This window comes from Gobio gobio (assembly GCF_949357685.1).
Source record: "Gobio gobio genome assembly, chromosome: 1".
Classification (NCBI taxonomy): Eukaryota; Metazoa; Chordata; class Actinopteri; order Cypriniformes; family Gobionidae; genus Gobio; species Gobio gobio.
Window position 1 is genome coordinate 37,277,344 of NC_137097.1, and position 25,355 is coordinate 37,302,698.

At 36.6% G+C, this 25,355-nt stretch overlaps 1 protein-coding gene across 1 annotated transcript in view; it reads right to left on the reverse strand.

Moving 5' to 3' along the window:
• kcnt2b (potassium sodium-activated channel subfamily T member 2b) overlaps window positions 1-25,355 on the reverse strand; it is a gene marked incomplete at both ends in the record, with an annotated part of 163,983 nt that overhangs the window by 50,186 nt on the left and 88,442 nt on the right. Inside the window, 8 exons of the mRNA XM_079828018.1 lie at window positions 9,367-9,503; window positions 9,747-9,911; window positions 15,911-16,091; window positions 16,980-17,074; window positions 17,390-17,473; window positions 19,395-19,469; window positions 22,765-22,824; window positions 23,213-23,261. Of these exons, the coding sequence (XP_079684144.1) occupies window positions 9,367-9,503; window positions 9,747-9,911; window positions 15,911-16,091; window positions 16,980-17,074; window positions 17,390-17,473; window positions 19,395-19,469; window positions 22,765-22,824; window positions 23,213-23,261 (846 nt within the window). The remainder of the gene's footprint in view (window positions 1-9,366; window positions 9,504-9,746; window positions 9,912-15,910; window positions 16,092-16,979; window positions 17,075-17,389; window positions 17,474-19,394; window positions 19,470-22,764; window positions 22,825-23,212; window positions 23,262-25,355) is intronic.

Genomic DNA, 25,355 nt, shown 5'->3' on the forward strand with positions numbered 1-25,355 from the left:
ACACTCACACACGTGGAAGAAAACGGACAATTCTCTTCTGATAGCATATAATGGTGGAAAAAGAAGTAAACTTGAGAATTACATATGGCATATCTTGCTTTATTATGCTGAGATTGATCGAGCCTGCTATAAATAACTCCATACAGATCTATTGTTTTACAAAAATAATCTATTGTTTACAAAAGGAGAAAATGTGTGTACTTTAATGTAAACTTGGACCATGTGACATAAACTGAAGTTAACAGCAAAAAAATATACTATAATGCTGACTGTTGTTAGTGTTTTTTGTTGTATGAGTTAAAAGTGTATATGTTGGGTGAATCCTCATTGTGTTCTGGAAGAATGAGTTGATTTAAGACATCAATGAAGTGTTTTGGTAGTTTTAGCACATTTTGAACGTGAAATTAAGAATAGAGAAAGGTGTCCTAGCGATTGTAGCTGAGAGATAGACGTCAAACAGACTCAAACAAAGACCCAGAATTCTGTGGTGTTACAGTGCTTTAAATGGCTGCTGTAAGGTTTCTTTATGAAATAACAGGCACAATGGCAAATATATTTCTGCAAAAACTCCAAAGTAATGTTCGGTTGCAGTGAGAAAGTCACAAGCTAAAAAAACTCTATCCTTAATGTGTGTATTTAGCCCAGTGTAGATTAGTTTGCTTACACATCCCCCAAACTCCATTTACATATGAATACAGGAAAGGCCAAAGCCATTGTCTCACAGGTGAGGAACAGACCTTAAAGAGCTGTTACACCCATGTCACAGAAACCAACTTCTCATCCAAGCTAGAGAAAATGCTGGGATTTACCTTGGAAAATTAAATCAATGTACACTTTTTCCAATCCCTAAAATTATTATTATTTTTTATAAATTTTAGTTAAGTTTTGAACATAAGTTAGGGAGTTTTGAAAAGAGAATAAAAAAAATTCAAATTGGCCTATACAGTTCATAATGTTTTGGTGGTGTTTGTGTTGAAGTGAGAAAATAATTATTATAAATCGAAAGATGTCGCCATTGAATGTATTTTATGCCAAATCAATGATAAATTATGACTTTTGATGGCCCCACTTTATATTAGGTGGCCTTAACTACTATGTATTTACATAAACAAATAAGTACAATGTACTTATTGTGTTCATATTGTATTGCAAAACACTTTTGCTGATATTGAGGTGGGATACGGGTAGGGTTAGGGACATGTGTGGTTGTATTGGTAAGTTTAAGGGTAGGGTTAGATGTAAGGGAAGTGTCAACAGTGTAATTTATACTGTGTAAATTATTAAATGTAACTACAGAAATTAATTACAGATGTAATTACATGCAGGTATATTTAAAAATGTAAGTACAATGTAAAGACATGTATGTACACAATAAGTGCATTGTATCAAATGGATAATTAAAATGTTAGTACATAGTAGTTAGGCAACCTAATATAAAGTGGGTCCCTTTGGATTTTAATATAATTCCTGCAGAAATGAGTTGATCATCGTTCTGACTTGAATGTGTTTGATCAGTTCTGAAAGCAGTGTGTTAGCATTCAAAGAATGTGCTAAAAATATAGTTTTACAGATGGTTAGGTACGAATAACAAAAGTGTTCGTGGATTTTGGAAAATGTGGTCATTGAATGCATTTTGTGTGAAAGCAATGAAAAATGATTCACAGTTTTTAACATATCAATTTAGTATTGGCCAATGCAATAAAAAAAAAGAAAGTAAAGCGATATGCAGAAAGCTGTGAGGCTAAACACCAAGAAAATATCACTTCTAATAAGATGAAAATATATTTAATTTAATTTAATTTAATTTTTAAAACAATTTAAAACTTGTCAACAGTTTTTTTTTTTTTTTTTTACATTTGCTGGGACACATTTCTCAATCCTCATCACTTTTTCACTGTTCACTTTTTGTCTTCACTCAGTGATCACATCAGTCTATGTGGCTAAACTCTGGATCATTTATCATTGCTTTGGGCACAAAATGTGTTCAATGACGACATCTTTCAATTTACATTCATTCTTTTCTGACTTTGACACAAACACCACCAAAACATTATGTACTATACAGGCCAATTTAAACATTTTTACATTCTCTTTTCAAAACTGTTAAACTTATGTTCAAAATTTAACACAAAACTAAAAAAATAATAGAAATTTGCTACATTTAGACAGTAATACCATATTGAAATATACAACCCCAAATCAGAAAAAGTTGGGACAGTATGGAAAACGCAAATTAAAAAAAAGAAGTGATTTCTAAATTTACTTTGACTTGTATTTCATTGCAGACTATATGAACACAAAATATTTCATGTTTTGTCTGGTCAACTTCATGTCATTTGTAAATATGCATCCTTTCCTGTCATTCAGACCTGCAATTCAGACACATTTCAAAAAAAGTTGGGACAGGAGCAATTTAGGGCTAGTAATGAGGTAAAATGGTTAAATAATGATGTGATTTGAAACAGGTGATGTCAACAGGTGATTGTAATTATGATTTTCTACAAAAGCAGCATCCAAGAAAGGTCCTGTGAAGGCACCATTAATGCGGAAAAGTACATAGAGATTTTGGAGCATAATATGCTGCCTTCAAGAAGACATCTTTTCCAGGGACGTCCATGCATATTTCAACAAGACAATGCAAAAGCACATTCTGCACACATTCTGCAGTGCTGGCTGTGGAGGAAGAGGGTTCGGGTACTTGACTGGCCTGCCTCAGTCCCGACCTGTCTCCAATAGAGAATGTGTGGCAACGAAGACCCCGTACTGTTGCCCACCTTAAGACTTGTTTGCAGGAAGAATGGGACAAAATTACACCTGAAACACTTCATCACTTGGTGTCTTCAGTCCCTAAACGTCTTTTAAGTGTTGTGAAAAGGAATGGCAACATTACAAAGTGGTAAATGCTTTACTGTCCCAACTTTTTTTGAAATGTGTTGCAGGTCTGAATGACAGGAAAGGATGCATATTTACAAATGACATGAAGTTGACCAGACAAAACATGAAATATTTTTTGTTCATATTGTCTGCAATGAAATACAAGTCAAAGTAAATTTAGAAATCACCTCTTTTTTTTTTTGTCCCAAAAAAAATGTCCCAACTTTTTCTGATTTGGGGTTGTATTTTGAATCTAAAATATAAAATACTATCAAAACAAATAGATTTAGCTGGTGTTAGTTTTTAAATTGCATTGCCATCCATTCAAAAGAGAAACATTTAGGAATAATGTTATACTGTACTGGACCAAGGACCATGTAACATAAACTGCAGTGAATTATAGTTTTAGTCTTGTTTTGAAAAGAAAATTTTACAAAAGAAAACATTTTGTAATGATCATGTGTTTTAGGTCTGTGTTTTATGATTTAAAAAGTGTGTTTGTTGGGTGATTCCTTTGAATCCTCAGAATCCTTTTTGGTAGTTTTAGTGCATTTTGAACATTAAAATAACTGCTGTGCCAAGCTGAAATTCAGTTTGGAGAAGTGTGTGAAGAGTTTTAAAAAAGTGATCCAAGTATTGAAAAATGTGTCGTAGGGATTGGAAAAAGTGTACATTGATTTAATTTTCCAAGGTAAATCCCAGCATTTTCTCTAGCTTGGATGAGAAGTTGGTTTCTGTGACATGGGTGTAACAGCTCTTTAAGGTCTGTTCCTCACCTGTGAGACAATGGCTTTGGCCTTTCCTGTATTCATATGTAAATGGAGTTTGGGGGATGTGTAAGCAAACTAATCTACACTGGGCTAAATACACACATTAAGGATAGAGTTTTTTTAGCTCGTGACTTTCTCTGCAACCGAACATTACTTTGGAGTTTTTGCAGAAATATCTTTGCCATTGTGCCTGTTATTTCATAAAGAAACCTTACAGCAGCCATTTAAAGCACTGTAACACCACAGAATTCTGGGTCTTTGTTTGAGTCTGTTTGACGTCTATCTCTCAGCTACAATCGCTAGGACACCTTTCTCTATTCATAATTTCACGTTCAAAATGTGCTAAAACTACCAAAACACTTCATTGATGTCTTAAATCAACTCATTCTTCCAGAACACAATGAGGATTCACCCAACATATACACTTTTAACTCATACAACAAAAAACACTAACAACAGTCAGCATTATAGTATATTTTTTTGCTGTTAACTTCAGTTTATGTCACATGGTCCAAGTTTACATTAAAGTACACACATTTTCTCCTTTTGTAAACAATAGATTATTTTTGTAAAACAATAGATCTGTATGGAGTTATTTATAGCAGGCTCGATCAATCTCAGCATAATAAAGCAAGATATGCCATATGTAATTCTCAAGTTTACTTCTTTTTCCACCATTATATGCTATCAGAAGAGAATTGTCCGTTTTCTTCCACGTGTGTGAGTGTTATGAGTCAGAGATCGCATTCGCTCTGGATCGGTCAATTATATTACAATCATAAATCACTAGAAATAATGCATGTCTGCCTATTATATAATTATAGCAAGTCCTCGATGATGGTTTGAGTGGCGTTCGGTGTTAAACCTTCATTCATCAACGATTCACCTCACTTTGTCGCGTTCAGTGTGAAATGGCCGTAACAATTTTTTTGATAGTATTAAAGCATAAAATATTGTAAACCCTAGTGACCTGCATCAGACTTACTGATATAAATATTATGATTATTCTTGGAGTATTTCTTTATTGCACAATGCACATTTCTTAATGATGGCTGTTTCGCAATTCTGGGAATGCAAAGAAGGGACTTGTGTTTTCGTGGAGCCCAGTCTTGCTATGTGATCTTGAAAGAACGAGCTCAGAAGTTTGTGAGGACACAGAACAGAAATTGAGATGTGCTGCGAACTTGTTGCTCAACTAAACATCCCAGCATATTATATAGTGGCTAACACAAAATAACCACAAACATAACCTATTAAAACATTTATTTCATATTATTGTAGACATTGTTTTCATATACTTATATATCTTATAACATCCGGGTACTTTTGTGCATCCTCTGTACATGTGTTCTTGAGTATTGTAATTGAACTTCGACAGTTGATGATGACGTAGAGCAGGAACACAAGGAAGCAATATCACTAAACAACGCTTTTGCGAAACATCCATTAAGTATATTTAATTGTGCTAAAATCACACTATTGCAAGTATACTTTAGGTTCACTTTAAATATCTCACATTTAAAGACTGATATTATACAGTGATCCCTTACTAATAGTGATATTACAGGGTTTTTTAAACATCTGCTAGGACACATTTCTGAATACTCATCACTTTTTCAAAACTCTTCACTCAGGGATCACATCAGCCTATGTGGCTAAACTGTGGATCATTTATTCATTCTTTTCTCAATTAGATACAAACGCCAGCAAAACTTTATGAACTATAAAGGCTAATTTGAACGTTCACACTTTCTTTTTTAAACTGTTCAACTTATGTTCAAAATTTTAACACAAAAATGAATAACACAGAAATTTGAAACCCCTCTTAAAATGATTGCTATGGATGCGAAAAATGCAGAAAACTGAACCTGATCAGATTTTTTTGATGACGAAGGAAAGTTTCAGAGGCTGTGTGTAAACGTGCTTGATCTTTTTTTTTTTATGTGTGAAAATTTCGGTGTGCGAGGATATTTAGTCATTACCATCTATATAAAAGGGGAAAACTTAGTAACAATTTTATACTGTAATGTAAACATAGACCATGTAACATAAACAATAATGAATAAGCAGTAGAGAGTCAAACTTGTTTTGTAAAGAAATTTTATATTTTTTATTTAAATTTAATATACACTGTATAATGATTTTGGAGGTCAAAACTCAGTTGTGTGTTGATTGTTGAGTTGAAAATCTTCAACTAAAGTGTCAATGTTAAAAGTCATTTAGTTCGCATAATTTAATTGAGACGGATGAACATTTTCATGCAAGTCACCATAAAATTTAGTTCTGACCTTCAAAATCTCTACAGTGTGTTTGTGATGGCAAGAAATGGCAAAGCAATCAAACAGGCGTTGTGTTTTACCATCCAATGTTCACTGTATAAAGTGTGACCTGCAATTGTTTCCTTAAAGAGTGATCTCTGCTTGATTTAAAACATAAAACACCAATACTTACCATAAAAATACACTATAATAAGATTTTGGAGGTCAAAACTCAGTTGTGTGTTGATTGCTGAGTTGAAAATCATCAGTTGGTTAAACAACTAAAGTGTCAATGTTAAAAGTCATTCAGTTCACATAATTTAATTGAGACGGATAAACATTTTAATGCAAGTCACCATATAATTGAGTTATCTCAATATATACAGGGAATATCTACAGTGTGTTTGAGATGGCAAGAAATGACAACTTAAACACACTGGTGTCGTGATTTACTATCTAACAGGGGACCGAGTCATTGTGTTTAACATAATCATTATTCAAAGATGATCTGCAATTAATACATTATAGAAATATTTCTGCTTGATTTAACTCTTAAAACTCAGTTATTGCTATAAAAACTCTAAATCTCCACAGTGTGTTTATGATGATAAGAAATGACAACGCAAACACACTGGTGTCGTGATTTACTATCTAACAGGGGACCGAGTCATTGTGTTTAACATAATCATTATTCAAATATGATCTGCAATTAATACATTAGAGAAATATTTCTGCTTGATTTAACTCTTAAAACTCAGTTATTGCTATACAAACTCTAAATCTCTACAGTGTGTTTATGATGATAAGAAATGACAACGCAAACACACTGGTGTTGTGATTTACTATCTAACAGGGGACCGAGTCATTGTGTTTAACATAATCATTATTCAAAGAGGATCTGCAATTAATACAATAGAGAAATATTTCTGCTTGATTTAACTCTTAAAACTCAGTTATTGCTATACAAACTCTAAATCTCTACAGTGTGTTTATGATGATAAGAAATGACAACGCAAACACACTGGTGTCGTGATTTACTATCTAACAGGGGACCGAGTCATTGTGTTTAACATTATCATTATTCAAAGAGGATCTGCAATTAATACAATAGAGAAATATTTCTGCTTGATTTAACTCTTAAAACTCAGTTATTGCTATAAAAACTCTAAATCTCCATAGTGTGTTTATGATGGCAAGAAATGACAACTTAAACACACTGGTGTCGTGATTTACTATCTAACAGGGGACCGAGTCATTGTGTTTAACATAATCATTATTCAAAGAGGATCTGCAATTAATACAATAGAGAAATATTTCTGCTTGATTTAACTCTTAAAACTCAGTTATTGCTATAAAAACTCTAAATCTCCATAGTGTGTTTATGATGGCAAGAAATGACAACTTAAACACACTGGTGTCGTGATTTACTATCTAACAGGGGACCGAGTCATTGTGTTTAACATAATCATTATTCAAAGATGATCTGCAATTAATACATTATAGAAATATTTCTGCTTGATTTAACTCTTAAAACTCAGTTATTGCTATAAAAACTCTAAATCTCTACAGTGTGTTTATGATGGCAAGAAATGACAACGCAAACACACTGGTGTCGTGATTTACTATCTAACAGGGGACCGAGTCATTGTGTAAATCATAAATAAATCAAAAGTGGTTTGTTTAAAAAACTCATAAATGTATAAGGTGGTAAGTTGGGCCTTTTACACCCCATTTTACATGGGGCAAAAGTCACACATTATTTATACAAATACTTGAGCTAAAATGTTTTTTTTTTTTAATAATGTCTTAACACTTGTTTAAAAGAATAGTAAAGTTTGTACTATTTTCTGTTTATTTTGATAAATGAAATAATGTTCAATGAATATAGGCTACTGTCATTAAAATATGTTAAAATAAAAAATACAAACACAAAACTTCTAATTACATTCTGGTTGTTTAGATTTTTAAATCCTTTTTTCTTGGATTCTGTGTAGAATTTAATTGTAATGTAATGCAAAGTTTGAAACTAGTCAGGGTATCTAGTAAAGAGATGTAATGCTTGTTCCTTTAGTAAGCAGCCTGTTAAACAGCAGAGTCTCTCTGGGACAGCAGGCCATTCAAACAACAGAGGAGTGTGTGTGAACGACGTGTGTTTAAGAGCCGTTACAGTTCCTGCTCCAGCCTACAGGGGAGCTGCTGAGTATGACCTTAAACACACACACACACTTAGGTCCCCACTTGGTCATAAGTTTTAAAAAAATTACTAGAGTGTTTTTACTTAATTTTCACATTATTTAAACACACACACTTGTAGGTCCCCACTTGGTCAAAAGTAAAAAAAATCACCAGAGCGTTTTTTTAGTGTTTTTACTTGATTTTAACATGATTTAAAGCATGACCAACAGGGGACCTGAAAAATGTCCCCTCTTGGCTCAGAGGTCCCCTGTTAGTGAGTGTGTTACGACACCAAGGTCCCCTGTTAGATAGGTAGACAAGTACACACACACACACACACACACACACACACACACACACACACACACACACACACACACACACACACACACACACACACACACACACACACACACACACACACACACACACACACACACACACACACACACACACACACACACACACACACACACACGTTTTATTCTAGCTAAATGCATTCTTTTTTATCAACACTTGAATGTGGGTAAGTTTCATAAAAAAGCAACATTTTGAGCAAAAAGCCGAGAAAAACATGTTTCTGTCAAAGACTAGATCCAGATCAGATTCAGAGCGATGATCAAAACACAGATGGAGTAGGTCAAGTCCATCAACACCCCCAAAGCTTCATGGTCCTATAGCTCGTCCTGGGTCGATTTTTTTTATTTATATGCCGTTATATGAACTAACCCTTTAAGTACTGAGTAATAATAACTACCTACTTGCTATAGGGTTAGGTTTAGGGTTCATTGCAATGCAATCATGCATCATTTATAGTTATTACTACAGTAACTACATGTAACGTGTAACAAGGACACTGTAAAATAAAGTGTTACCATATACTGCAATGTCTTGTACTGTATGCCATGTATTTAAATATATTTTTAATTACACATTTTATGAAATGCAATTTAGTACATTTAAAATAAATTAAGTTTAAATGTAATATCAAATAACACACTACAGTTTCAATTATAATCAAGTACTTTACATGTACTTTAGTATGTTAGTCAAACATTTCAAAATAAGTATTTCTTTAAAGCATGTATGACAAAGGACTAGAAACCATCATGAAAGTGTACTTTCTCTTTAAGTACACTTATGTGGCCTTTCATTTAATTGATTTTCATTGATTTCAAGATTTTAAGTATACCACAAGTGCACATTCAATACATTTAAGCACACTTTTCTTTAACAAGGAGTGTCTTCAGGAGATTAGTACTGTTTATATATGTACTCAGCAGGCTTACTTTGCCCTCATTAGGTCCTGGTCTTTGAGAGCAGATCCCTGCAGGTAGATGACCCTCTGAGCCCATAGCGGGATATGGAGTACTCTCCGCACCTGGACATCCATTTCAGCAGGACATAAGATGACCACATAGTAATCCTGGACATGATGAGCGCAAGTTAGAGGAAAATGGGGTCACAGAGACACTGCAAGCCAATGGAACCCGTATCAAACACATAAATAGCTTTGTTAAATTAAATTGATGTTCAGTTAATCCTAGTACAAGAACCTCAGCTTCCAGCGCTCCAGAAGAGGATTAACAGCGCACAGCAGGCTGTCTGAGCTCAAATTAACATGAGCGTACCCACATTTACATGTAAACATATGCACACACATACTCACCTGCAGTCTGGGGTGTGCGAAGAACTCGTTGAGAAAGTCCATGAGTAGGTCTATCTTGAGACAGCTGACACACAACACCACATGCTTCTCGGTCTGGGCGCGATAGCGGCTGTAGTTCCCTCCAGACTTCTGTCGCTCCATCCACAAGAAAGCCAACTGCTCAAACTATGGGAAATTACAGTGAACGAGGCATCATTTAGACAGTTTTACAAAGAGGCATCAGACTACACATCAGGTTATCAGAATCTAAGGTAACTATATAAAGGTATATTGAGGAAAGGGAAAAGATGGGTGTGATGTAGATTTTATGCACGTGTTTTAACCCGTAAATGCACAAATAATTCACCAATCATTTTTACATATTCTTCAGCGACCCGGATCTATATCTCTAGCTGTCGCAATAATATAAAACTCTCCTGATATTAGAGTTACAATTACAGAAGAATAAAATAAAGCATATTTCGTTCCCTTTTGGAGCTTGTAGGGTTCAGTTTGAGCAGATATTTTATACCACCATCACTGTCCTCGTCAGAGCTCATTTCCCAGTACATTCAGCATCTGCCTCATATTCACCATCTCAAACATATTCTCAAAACTATCATTTTCAACATCTTCACCAGATCCAGCATCAAGTGACAGTGACAGTAATATTTGTGTTCAGTTCTTGCTCTGCAGTAAATGTCTGAGAAGTGTGGGATTACAAATTTTAGAAAGTACATTGCATTTAGGTAAAAATGATGATGTCAGATGAATTAGTCTGCTACGCAAATCTCCCAGACCTGTTTTACTGATTTCAAAGGCTTTAGCAAGATTCTCCTTTCCTGCCAGACCTGTTTTTCTCTATTGTGTTTTAAATGAGTCAGATCACTGAGAGCCCACCGTTGGGAGCCCAGACGTTGCCCCTTTTTGTCTTTAATGGCTCTTTGGCCTGGCTAGTATCAGCATGCGAATAGCTATGCTGATTCAATGGGACTGGTAGGGATTTCATAGTAGGGTGTGTCCTTTACCTACACAACATATGCATTCCTTTGTTTGAATGTCTCCTCCTCTGCTGTATAACCACTCCCCTTGAAATGTAGATAAATTGCATTATCTTGTACTGTTAAATCAGACTGTTTTCGGACGACCTGCAGCACAGAAAGTTCTCATTAAAAAGAATCACTTCTGTCTTAAATCCGACGTCTCCTGGTCTTCAACAAACAACTGAAGTTCACAACAGAAGTTTCAAGTTTTGCTGATGATTCTTCCTATGCTTTTGTTTTCTGCCTGCAGTAACTATAAGTGAAACGTCACTTCATCATTGTGTATCAGATATTGCCACCTTGTGGAATAAAGGTGAATTGCACTTATTCAAAATATGCATTACACAAATGCGTTTAAGGGTTAAATGTGTAGTTTTGACTAGTCTTGAATATTGCATATTGCTGTGGATTGTTTGCGTAGAAACTGTTTCTGTTTTTGATCATGTTTTTGGATCATCTTTCTATAAAGAGATGGCTGCTGTTGTGGATTGTGTGGGTGATATTGGCAGTGAGGATCTTTTATATGTTCCTGTATAAAAGAGCTCAGACGCATGTTTAATAGCGGGCGTAAATTTCTGACAGAACTGCTTTGCTCCCGGTATTGAGTACATAAAGGGATTCTCAGCAAAGATTTGAGGTGTTTTATTGGTAGTCGTGGGTACTGTCGGCTATTCAATGGCTTTCAGGCAAAGGGTATTTGGGAATTGAGATTTAGCACTGTTTAATTGCAATACACAAGCTATGGAAAGAAAAAAAAACTCATTGAGATGTGTGCACAGGGAGCGATGGGACATGGCGGCTGCTGTCAGTCTGTGCGGTAGGATGGCTCTCTGTGGGCCGTGAGCCATACCGGAGATTTCCCCTGTCAGGACAGAAACAAACACAGGCTCGGCCATAACGCTCGCGCACCAGCTGCGTGTGGGGGGCAGAAGTAAATGTCAGCTGGTATTTGTAGATGAAAAGAGTAGGAGGGCCTCGCTGGAGCCAGTGCCATTTCCTGTGTGACGGAAACATAGCAGCCTCCCGAAGAGGAAGCTGGCAGGGAAGCCCTCACATCACACATGAAAGACAAGCCCGCTCTCATCTCATTCTCTCCTCAGCCCCACGGGAGACTGGTGCTCGTGAGTGAGCGTGTGTGTGTGTGAAACTTGTTTGGGTGAGTGTGTGTCATCAATACAAGGTATATGTTGAAATGGGATATGAAATGTGTTTCATTAAAAGCACTGTGTACATGGAAGAGCTTGTGTGTGTCAGACTGTGAAAACCACCAGCTGTGTCGCGTCTCACGGGGCCCTAAACACAAAAGTGATTCGGCTCAGTGCTTTTGTCATCATAACCACACACTATTTGCATAAAATGTCTGATAGTTGAAAGTAAAAGCGGAAAACCTTTTTGAAACTATATTGGTTGTGTATGAAAGACCAATGCAGAACTACTGTTAAGGGAAACTGAGCGAAGTCAAGATGAAATAATCCCTTCCATTCACTAGATTCACTGTGAATGTTCCACACTATTTAACAAAATTGTATTCAAATTCACTCTAATTCACTAAAAGTTCTTCATAAGAGTTTGCTTGATGTGAATATCAGGTGGAACAGATATGTTTACATAAGTTAAATATTACTATTACTACGGCTACTATGATTGTTAAGTGTGATCTTCTGAAATCTTCTATTCATCTTTTTGAATATCAACAATTTATAAATTGTCAAACCTGTAACAAATTTCCACCTAATTTAACTTAAAAATGTAATGGAGCAAATTAACTTTTTAAGTATAATCATATTGTGTATGGAACTAATTCCATCGTCAAGTTTGCGGACGACACTACGGTGATTGGTCTCATCAGCAACAACGATGAGACTGCCTACAGGGAGGAGATCCAGCACCTGGCCACATGGTGCGCTGATAATAACCTGCTCCTCAACACCACCAAAACGAAGGAGCTCATCGTGGACTTCAGGAAGGAGTCAAGAGGCACACACGACACCATCCACATCAATGGAATGGCTGTTGAGCGTGTCTCCAGTTTCAAGTTCCTGGGGACCCACATCTCGGCGGACATGTCGTGGACGAGAAGGCTCACCAGCGCCTCTTCTTCCTGAGGACACTGAGGAAGAATCAGCTCTCCTCGGCTATCCTGGTGAACTTCTACCGCTGCGCAATAGAGAGCATCCTGACCAACTGTGTAGCAGTGTGGTATGGGAGCTGCTCTGTTGCGGAGCGCAAAGCACTGCAGCGGGTGGTGAAAACTGCCCAGCGCATCACAGGGACTCCACTGCCTGCCATCGAACACATCCAGAGGAAACGCTGCCTGCATCGAGCTCGCAGCATCCTCAAGGACTCCTCTCACCCAGCCCACAGACTGTTTTCTCTCCTGCCCTCCGGCAGGCGTTTCAGGATCCTCCGGACCAGGACCAGCAGACTTAAGAACAGTTTTTTCCCCAGAGCTGTCTCTTTATTGAACTCAAACCCCTGTTGATCCACTTCCCTCATAAACTGCGAACTCTCCTACCTCACATCTGCCTTCACTTTGTTATTTGCACTACTGACTGTTTATTACAGTAACAACTGTTTACTTATGCATCTTGCACTGCCATATCTTAACTGGATTATGCTCATCTGCACTGCCGACTGTATTTACAGTAACAATGTTTACATTTGCATTTTGCACCGTACTTCTAACTGTAATATGCAACCACTTTCCACTGCACTTTTACACTTTCTTTCGGATAGCTCTGTCCATAATGTATTGTACTAACTTAATCCACTGCCATATTCCTCATATTAGCCTAACATATTATTGTATACCTCTAACTGTAAAATTCTGTTCAAAGTAATAGCCGTCTGTATATTTATTCATAGTACATAGTCACCTGTAAATTCTGTTTATAGTAATAGCCATCTGTATATTATATTCATAGTACATATTCACCTGTAAATTCTGTTTATAGTAATAGCCATCTGTATATTATATTCTAGTACATATTCACCTGTAAATTCTGTTTATAGTAATAGCCATCTGTATATTTATTCACTGTATATATTCATCTGTAAATTCAGTTCTGCTTATAGTAATAACCATCTCTCTACTTATACATATTTATATATATTCAGAACATTTTTATGTCCTGCACTTACGCAACCATTGTATATCCTGCACTTGCTGCTATTGCACTTCTGGTTAGACCTAAACTGCATTTCGTTGCCTTGTACTTGTACTTGTGTAATGACAATAAAGTTGAATCTAATCTAATCTAATCTAATCTAATCTATTGAACGTACAAGTAATTTCAACTCATTTTTAAAAATCTTTTCTAGTTGAAGCTCCAATTGTTAAATTATTTAATTATTTAAAGGAAATGATTAAGTTAAAGTATTGGGGGGAAAAAAACATGTTGCCATGACTTAACGATCATATCACCTACAGCTTTTGGACCAATCAGTAAACATGTGACAGTGACGAGAAATTAAAGGGGGGCTTGGGGCAAAAAAAATCAACCGAAATGAATAAATAGCCCCACAAATTGAGATATGGGTGCTGGGTGTAAACATGCCCTTTTATGAACATTTCGTCGCTGCCCGATGAAACTCACGTATGTCCAAAACGCTTACTTTTCAGGAAGTGAAAAGAACACTGTATTTCAAAAGCAGTTGAATGTAGCGTTGTCATACTTGGTACGGCATCTTTACATGTAACCATATTCTTGCCAGTGTAATGATTTAATCCACATTTGACCAAAATTGAGTTTAAATGGACATACGTGCATATTTTACAGTAACGGTGGTCGATACGCGTTCTTCCGATCATTAATTAGAATGGCAAAGTCGCGTTTCAGCAGAGGAATACGTGAGGAATACAGAGGAATACGTGCTGGATATCCTCAGCCTCTGGAAGCGGTGATAGCAGTATGAGTGAGGCATGTTCTAGTGACAATCATGACAGTAGCATTACAGGCTATAATTTGATCAGTTTGACTGAGAAAAAAAAGGCTGAATCTTATAAAAGAGAGTTTATTTACATACTAGCAAGCAAACTAATCTGTGAAGAACTAGATTAGAACTAAACTGTGGAGAGCTTCAATGTCGTACTTTCGGCTATCCAGTGCTGAGCTTCGATGAAACAACTTCACGAGACCAGCGAGACCGGAGAGATGCTTCCACAGGGCGGGAGATACGTGGCGTGATTGACAGCTTTGACACCAAATGGATATACGTGAAAATCAGATGACATGATTTCACAACTATTCATTGGCCATTTAGATATGTGACGCATACTGTATACGGAAATTAACCTGGACATTCAATCCGTCGAAAAATCTCAAAATCGGCAAAATGGACATACGTGGTTTTCATCGGACAGCGACGATTTAATATTTATTAAATCACACAAGCAATAATGCTGTTTGTCCCGAATATCAGCACAATTGAAAATCTGTGTAATTTAGAGGTATAGGGTTTAAAAGGAACTCTGATAGCACGCTGCAGGACTAGCTTACAGCAAACACTTAAAGGGTTAGTTCACCCAAAAACGAACTGCGCGCCTCTCGCAGTTCAAAATGCTTACGCTACGTCTGACGAGCGTAAGCATTTTGAACTGTGAGAGGCACGGGCACTACACATTTTCCGTAAGTAGAATACGGAAGGCGATTTAAATATGGACATTTTTCTTACACAGATCCATCGATTCGCTTCGAAGGCCTTTATTAACCCCTCGGAGCGTGTGGAGCAGTTTTATGATGGATAGATGCACTTTTATGGACTTCAAAAACAGAGCAACAGTCACTGACATTATAAAGTTGGATTAGCCAGGACATTTTTTAATATAACTCTGATTGTGTTCGTCTGAAAGAAGAATGTCATATACACCTAGGATGGCTTGAGGGTGAGTAAATCATGGGCTAATTTTCATTTTTGGGTGAACTAATCCTTTAACCAGACCTTTTTACATGTTGAGCAAGCAATCTCATTGGCTGCAGGACCAGCAGCTAATCAGCTTGTGTCATGCGGTAATGATGTGATTGCTAGAAGATAGCATGTAATGGACCAGCCTGCGCCATGTAGAGTTTCATGATGGAACTATAGTCTATATTTATGATTAAAAGCATGAGTTGGAATGGTCAGAGCGTGTATTTTATTTACCTGTATTGGTAGAACTATAAGAGCCACACAGATCATGATGACCACCAGAAGCTGAGAGGGCCAGATCTGGGGTGTGACATCTCCAAAGCCCACCGTAGAGAAGGTGACAACACAGAAATACAGAGAGTCAAAGAGCGTCAGGTTGTTCCCTGCTCGTTCCAAGTGCTGAATCCCACAAATACTGGAAAAGAAAGAGAAAACGGTGTAAGAACAGCTCTAATATGAATTTAAAGACATAGTTCACCCAAAAAATTAAGTGTCTACCATTCTTTACTTTACTCTTTACTTGTTCCAAACCTCTACGATGTTCTTTTAAAGCACTATGAACTGTTGTGTGGAAAAGAGCTGTGCGAAGGTTTTTAAAAATTTCTACTTGTGTTCCCATGAAATATGGGATTGGACATAGCGGTGAATCTCCGATCTCTGATCTCTGAATAAACTATTCTTTGATAGGCTTTTCATGTGGACAGGTTTGCAGGAATTTGCATGTGTATGGAAAAGCCAGAGGATTTAAATCATCACCGGATGGTTTGGAGCAAACTGTGATAAACTGAGCCAAAACTGTGTGGTGAGCCACACGTAAGACGACATGATGTGAGCCCTGTTTGTGTGCCCATGTGTGGGTTATCTTTCAGTACCGCTGGTGTGTGCGCCGTGTGTGTGTGTTTGCTCAGTCAACACGCAGCTGTCAGCGGTGAAAAGGTCATTCAATTCTCTCCCTTCGGTTTTACAAATGCACTGTTACCCTGTACATTCAGCACATCCCTGCTACTTACCTCACAGAACAAGAGAACACACACACACAACATGATGTTTAATTAACCAGCACTTTGGAAACAGCAACCTGTCAACAGTCAAATCCCGACCAGTCACACATGTACAGCCACAGATCCTATTCTGCACTGTAAAAGGGCCTTTTTCTACATTTTGTAGTCCACTGACACATTTCTTGTACCAAAAGCTCAATTTAGTGTTCTGCTTTCCCGCTGATTTATTGTAAAGTTAAACAAAAAAAAATATCTTAGCAATACATGAATAATTTCAGAACCTGTTTGTGTTTTTCTCTCACCAGGTGAAGATGAGGCAGAGTAGGGTGCTGATAAGGATGAGCACCTGGTTGAACATGGCCGAGTGTGTGCGTTGAATCGCTCTGTGCAGGTCATTCTGAAAACAACATGAAGTAAGACAGAAACAGAGAGATAAAAGAAGGCAGAGATGAGAGACAGTGAGACGTTTAATAACATATAGTGCTATTGTGCTTGTACTTATGATAAAAAAAAAAACAATCATCAAGAGGTCTGGCAAATTTGATAACAAGCAAGCTTTCAACAGCAGAGGACAGAAACAATCAGGAAAATAAGGCATGCGGAGGAAGTGAGATAGAGATGGAGAAGAAAATAAGAGCTTTATGATGAAAGTGGATCCACACAGACACAATTTCACTTGAAGAAAGGACAGAAGATTGGCTTCATTTCTTACAATCATGTTCTCAAGAGCGTGTTTGGCCAGCCAGCAGTTGAGGAAAACAGGAATGAACAAGTTTCTGAGGGAGGGCAAAATCACCTGTTTGGAAAGAAAAAATACTTCAATTCAAAAAGTTTTGTGATACAGCTATAACAGACAATACAGAGTTTCTAGCACCGCTATTCAGGAGCACTGCTGTACCACTGATGAATGTTTAGCTCCATGGCAAAAATATATATACACTGAACAAAATTATAAACGCAACACTTTTGTTTTTGCCTTTTATTGTGGCCAGCCTAAGGCACACCTGTGCTATAATCATGCTGTCTAATCAGCATCTTGATATGCCACACCTGTGAGGTGGATGGATTATCTCGGCAAAAGAGAAGTGCTCACTAACACATATTTAGACTTTAGATTTGTGAACAATATCGGAGAGAAATATGCCTTTTGTGTGCATAGAAAAAGTCTTAGATCTTTGAGTTCAGCTCATGAAAAATGGGGGCAAAAACAAAAGTTTTGCGTTTATAATTTTGTTAAGTGTATATTAGTTATTTCTGAGCATATGTAAATGATAAGACTCACTGACTGCAAGCAACAATAAATATACAGCACAATATGCAGTTCAATTCACAAATCCACCACTCAATTGGTGCGATTCTTTTAATAAATCAGCCAACACGATCTCATGAAATTATGTCTTCATGAGTAGCATGAATTGTATTTATCATGCAATTTATACTTAAACAAATTTTTGTGTGCATATGATACACACTGTAAAGCCCTTTGCAGGATTAGTGGTGTGGGTGTGTACGTATTACTCGCCATAAAGTGCGTATCATATGCGCGCAAAAAAACTCAAAAAACTAAATACAATTCGTGCTATAGATATGCACTTTCATGAGATTGGGCTGAATCAGCAGAACCAATCAGATTATTCAAACAGGAGTCATACAACTCCCTTCCTCACTGATTCAGCCTGGATTATTCAATCAGAACCACAGTTAAGAAAATAATGTTAAAAATGCAGGTCTATACTGACTTGTAGTCATACTAAATAATACAATTAAAATAATAATAAGGTCAGAAGCAAAATATTGTTTAATTATTATTAGTAAAATACTACTACTACTACTACTACTACTAATAATAATAATAATAATAATGTCAGAAACAAAATAAAATAATAATTTAAAATGTAAAAAAACATAACGTCGCTGTCCAATGAAAACAATGTCCATTTTGCCGATTTTGAGATTTTTCGACGGATTGAATGTCCAGGTTCATTTCCGTATACAGTATGCTTCACATATCTAAATGGCCAATGAAAAGTTGTGAAATCATGTCATCTGATTTTCACGTATATCCATTTGGTGTCAAAGCTGTCAATCACGCCGCGTATCTCCCGCCCTGTGGAAGCATCTCGCCGGTCTCGTGAAGTTTCATCGAAGCTCAGCACTGGATAGCCGAATAACACTGTGAGGTAAAGTATCAGCAAACGTTTGTTTTTGACAACTGTTCTCAAGTTTATTATATATTCACAACCATTACCATGTCAGTGTATTGATTAATTATCCCTTCATAGTTTGCAAGAGACATTTAATACATTTATAATTAATATTAAATAAACTAAGCGTATTTAATAAACTAAGACGTAGGCTATTTAATAAACTGAGCATATTCCTCTGTCAATATGAAACGCCATTCTAATTAATGATCGGAAGAACGCGTATCGACCACCGTTACTGTAAAATATGCACGTATGTCCATTTAAACTCAATTTTGGTCAAATGTGGATTATATCATTACACTGGCAACAATATGGTTACATGTAAAGATGCCGTACCAAGTATGACAACGCTACATTCAACTTCTTTTGAAATACGGTGTTTTTTTCACTTCCTGAAAAGTAACCGTTTTGGACATACGTGAGTTTCATCGGGCAGCGACGATATATAATAATATAATAACAACAATTGATCCATGTCCATTACAATCCCATTTGCTCATTTTTACTCACAGTGATCACAAAAGGAACGGCGCTGATCATCTCCAGAATGAATGGAATGCGCAACACTTGCTCCCAAACGTTGCCCTGGAAATAAGGATACTTGTGTCAGGGTCAAGAAAAACTAGTGTTGGTGTGACCTCTTGGATTAAAAGATAAAACGGTCCTTTGATTGGTTTTGAACCATTGAAAAACAGCAGGGTTAAAGGTCACTCTCCTCGCCCCCTAGGAAATATGGTTCATTTATTGGATGCAGTTGAGCCTGTGGCTCAATTAAGGGGTTAAACGCCTTCCATGTGTTACAAGCTGGAAATATGTTTAGGTCTCACCAATGTGGGACCTGCGTGGGTGAAAAGCCTTGTTGGTTAAGAAATAAATCAAAGTAGTAAAGTAGTAAATAAAAGTAAATCAAAAAATGAGAGCGATGGGTTTTGAGAGATTGTACTCATCGCATGGGGATCAAACAAGGTGTAGGAGACTCTAAGAGATCCCTTCACTATCGGTGTCTGAAGGACAAACATGCCTCGAGCTTTCTCTGACCACTTAGTCCCTTGAAAACAGCTCAACGCAAACAATTGATTGCCCCTGGTAAACTCTTCCGCTATCAGTCGCTCTCTATCACTGCTCGAAAAGACTGGTCAAAACAGCTTATGGTAGTTAAGCTTGTTTTTGAAATGCAGCTCGCTTGATGCTCGTCTAAGATGGTCTACCAGCCCTAACCAGATCAACACGATAAGCCAGTTTGGACCAACTAATGACCATAAATACCAGCTAAGAACATCTAGAAACCACATTGTACCAGCTGACATCAGAAGCCGGTTTAAATGGATAGTCCAGAAGGATTCTATCATTTTCTCCATCTCATTTTGTCTGACCTTCTCAAATACACTCTGAGGACTGCAGATCTAATATATTCAGGGTGAAGGAACAATCTAAAAAGTCAATGGATAACAATGTTAAACATATCAGCTCTGCTCATGAACATTAATTACATGAGGTTACATAGTCTGAACGGATTTTCTAATAGCAAGCATTAGATATACCATAATAGCATTAATGCTCACAAGTTCGTTTAGTCTACTGCCGAGCAAACTGTTGGTCTGTATCATTGAGAGTTGTTGTTTTGTGCGGTGAGCTACTTTTTCTTTGGACTAAGCAAAACAAACATACTGATTATCAGTTAGGTATTATAACATGCAAGATAAATATCACAATAAAGAACAGAATATTGTTATGTGCCATTTCCAATCAAGCTGCAATTTTGTATGTAAAAAAGTATGCAACATTATTTTAATTGTATTTAGGATGCATACAATTCTAGCTTTTAAACTACACTCACCCCTGACTATTAAGTGTGCTTCTGGGTTTTTTTTTTTTTTACAAAGAATCATAAACATTTTTATAATAAAAGGGCTAATTAAAGGGTTAGTTCACCCAAAAACTCTTCTTTTTGTTATTTTGATTTTTTTTTGCGCACAAAAACTATTGTCGTCGCATCGTAAAATTATTGTAGAATCACCGTGGTGAGATGGACTTTGTAACGACGTTTTAAGTGCCTTTTATGCGTCTTGGGAGTGTAAATGTACTGAATGCCAATGGAGGCCTATCTGAAGCCTTTCTCAGCCATCAGCTTTCAACAAAAATATCTTCATTTGTGTTCCGAATATGAACGGAGGTCTTACGGGTGTCGAACGACATTAGGGTGAGTAATTAATGACATAATTTTCATTTTTGGGTGAACTAACCCTTTAAGTTCTTGCTAAATGCTAATGAATTTTAATTTAAATAACCTTCCATGGGTAGGTTGTGGCTTGGATCGCACACTGAGGCTGGTGTGGAAAAAACATAGAGCGAGCTGTCTTGCCATTTATTCAGGCACAGCAGATCTGAAAAATCCCTCATGTGGTCCTCGAGGGAAGGAACCCCCTGCTCAAACAGGAGGAGTTGAACAGCAGGTATATCCATGCTTATTCTCTCTTGTTGTTTTAAATACTTTCTGGGTTCCGTGTTCTGTGTGTAGTTTAAATCCCAAGAATGATTGTGACATAGAATAAAATATTACAAGCAAGTTTAATGAACAGATAAATTAACAACTCTACACTTTCACCATAAACATTAACACGGAACACAGAACTGTGAAATATGAAGGTTTAAAGAGATAGTTCACCCAAAAAGGACTTTTTTTTTAATCTGCTTACTCCCAAGGCACCCAAGATATATGTGACTTTGTTTCTTCAGTAGAACACAAATGAAGATTTTTTACTTCAACCGTTGCAGTCTGTCAGTCGTAAAATGCATGTGAATGGTAACAAAATCATACACAGACATTTTCCGGTGCGTGAGATCTGTACACGATATGTTGCGTAAATTATGCCAGATCGTGTGCAGACCTCACACACCAGAAGTGATCGCGTGCTCAAGGCTATTGGACATAGTGGTGTATTAGAGGTAAAAAATGATATAAATACTGTCTTAAGACATCAATGTGGTTGTTTAATTTGTGCCACAGGGTTTCATTTGGATTTGTCTGTGCATGTTTTTTTTTCACTGTGAATGTTACCATTCACATGCATTAAACGACTGACAGACTGCAACGGTTGGAGTTAAAAGTCTTCATTTGTGTTCTACTGAAGAAACAAAGTCGCCTATATCTTGGATGCCCTGGAGGTAAGAAGATAAACATCAAATTTTCATTTTTGGGTGAACTATCCCTTTAAATACACAGGACTAATCAACATAACATGGAATAGTTGCATAACTCAGATCAGAAAACATGGGAACAAGCTAGAAACGAACTTAAACAGGACTTAAAAGCCTTATCATTACGCATGTGTAATTAAAAATATAGTTAAATAAACTGCATGCAAGTTTCAATAGAAATTACATTAAATTATATATTAGTTTACCATAAAGTTTACCTATGTGTCAGTACATTCAGCAGTACACTATATTTCAAAGAAAATAGAATTATGAAATTACATATAAAGATGTACTTTAGTCCTACTTAAGTGTGTCAAAAAACACTCTAAAGTTCAGCTAATTGCATTTCAAATTAATTTCAAGTATAATAGATGTTCATTTAATTGTAAGTAACATGCAACTTACAAGTGTGCTTCTTTTTCACAAAGGAACTTTCATAACAAAAGGAATGGTGATTTGAGATGTGGTCAGTTAGCCTGTTTCTCATTTTGATGGTCGTCCAAATGCATACATGTTTTGTAACTAAATCAAAGTTTTATCAAGCAAGGGTCTTAAAAGCTAAAATGCAGCTAGCATTGTAATGAATGAGATACAGTACTTCTCTCCAGGTATTACAAGCCTCTTTGAAGGCCTCATAGTGTACTAGTGATAGAACCTTGAGCACATGGGTTGTTTGACTCACCTTGTAGCTGAGATACACCAGCAACATTGTCTCTGAAAAACTGATGAATGCAACAAGCACCTGGAGAGAAGAGAAAATAGACAAACAGAGAGACAAAAAGAGCTGGATTAGAGAGAGAAGCAGAGGCTGTGTAGGAAGAAACAGCAGGAGCAGTGTGTTTCACACTGTCTGAGAATAAATGGCGAAGCTGTGGGCAACACAACAATGGAAAATGTGTCTGTGTGTGTGTCAGGCTTTTGTATGTACCATGTATTGATTTACTATTTATTTTTCTATTATGATTTACAGATTTTGGTAACATCTTCAGTGATGCATGTGCATCCATTATTTTAATATTAAATACTATCATGAAAGCCTGAAACTTTATTTTAAAAAATCACACAAAGGACAAAATTGCCTCTAGAAGAGACACCTGTGTATGTGTGTGTGTTAATGAATTTGTTCTTACCTGAAGAGCCCAGAGTGGCAGAGGCCTGTTCACCCAAATAATGAGGGACCTGATGACAGGAAGCCATTATTATGACGAAATGAGATAAAGAATGAAAGGAAATTACAAATTAGAGACACTTGGATCAAGAAGCAGGCCCATAATTGAATCCCTTTGTTCTCTCCACACGTGTTAGAAACCAATCCACTTACAATGCCTGAGCAATAAATAGATTCAAATGAATATTTGTGTTACGAATGAAGAAATCATAGCTACATGGTGTGTATTCTGCATTAAAGTAATGAGCACAGTGGCATCGTGTCAGACACAGACCATTAAACGCCATGCCGCCAGAATTTTTGATGCTTAATAAATGGCAAAAACTGGACCGCCTTGGTAAACAGGTCACGGAGACTCCTTATTCGGTGTCCTGAAGTCAATAAATCAATTCTACTGCTGGCATGAGACAAAACAACCTAACTGTACACAGCACAACACATTTCCAGCAAAAAGTCATTTGAATCACAGCCAATCAGAACATGTTGGACATTTGGAAGTGTGGGATTTTAGACCAATCAGATCTGATTGTGGGCGGGGCTACCCAGCACATCATCACAGAAATAGGAAACAACCACTTGCTGGTGGCGGCTAAAAACATTCTGCTGGTGTTTCATGAATGAAGTGGTTTGGTGTCACACAGCAGCTTTACCCTTGTTAAAAAGAAGTAAATACCTTTAGAAGTGTATTTATTATGGAAATATTATACTTTAACATAATATATTTAAGTGTGAACTGAATGTAATGTTTTCAGACACTCAACTGCATGTTATTTACTATGAAATGAAAATGTATTATAGTTTTAATTTATATTAAATGCAATTATCTGACATTTAGAGTGCTAGTAGGACTAGTAGTACATCTTTACATGTAATTTCGTAATGTAATAAGCATTTGTGCTAAACTAAAATATACTTTATTGTCTATTGAAACTTGTATGTATATTTGAATACACACAAATGTATATATTTAATAAATATATATATATATATATATATATATATATATATATATATATATATATATATATATATATATATATATATATATATATATATATATATATATATATATATATATATATATATATATATATATATATATATATATATATATATTTATTTAGGGCTGGGCAAATTAACGCGTTAACGCGGGCGATTAATTTTTTCAGCTTAACGCATTAAAAATATTTAACGCAAATAACACAGCGTCCGTTTTTATATCCATTCTTGCCCAGCATTACATGATCACGCTCCTATTCATGTAAATGCTTCCAAGTGTGACAAGACACAAGAGAACGCACTGTATGTCAATGTCCTGTCTGTGTGTCTGCGTCTCATGTCAGCTAATCGAGGGACACTCTGACACACACACAAACACACACACACTCGACGCACAGACAGATTCGCACCAGTCTCCTGCTCACATCGAGTTCTCTTTTGCTCTTGAACAAACAATAACAACACAGAGAATTTTGAGTATTCTCATATTAGGAGTCTTAAATTAGTTAAATAACATCTTAAAGGGGTGGTTCCGTGTTTTTTTTTCTAGGCTTGTTTGTGTTTATGGGGCGCAGTATAACATGTCTTAATAATTCTTTTTTTTAAAAACGCCATATTTTTCTTATATTTTACCTTTATTCCACACCACTGTCTCCACTGTCCTTTGAACGGCTCGTTTGCTTCCTGCTTCTGTGAAGCCCATTCCTCCGAAAAACGCAATGGTCTTAGATTGGTTAGATGGCCAAATGTAGTTTGTAGTTCTGCAACAGCTCTCTCTCTTTCGTAATGACTGCAACGTGGCCTTGCCCACTTTGTTGCTTGTTCACAGGGGCAGTGTTTATGTTAATAGCAAGGGTTTATGATGTCACCAACCCGGAAAGAAGCTTGTTGTAGTCCAAACCAGCCGTTTTTGTAGGCAATAAACTGCCATAACTTTAAAAGACAATATCTCCATTTGCATTGAACTTTCAGCGCTGTAACTTTGCAGATACTGTTTATGCTCAAGCAGCAACATTACACACTAACTAAAGTTAAAAAAGTGAAATCACATGCAACCACCCCTTTAAATGAACTTAAAGAGTTGTGAGGAAATGAGATGCACGGTA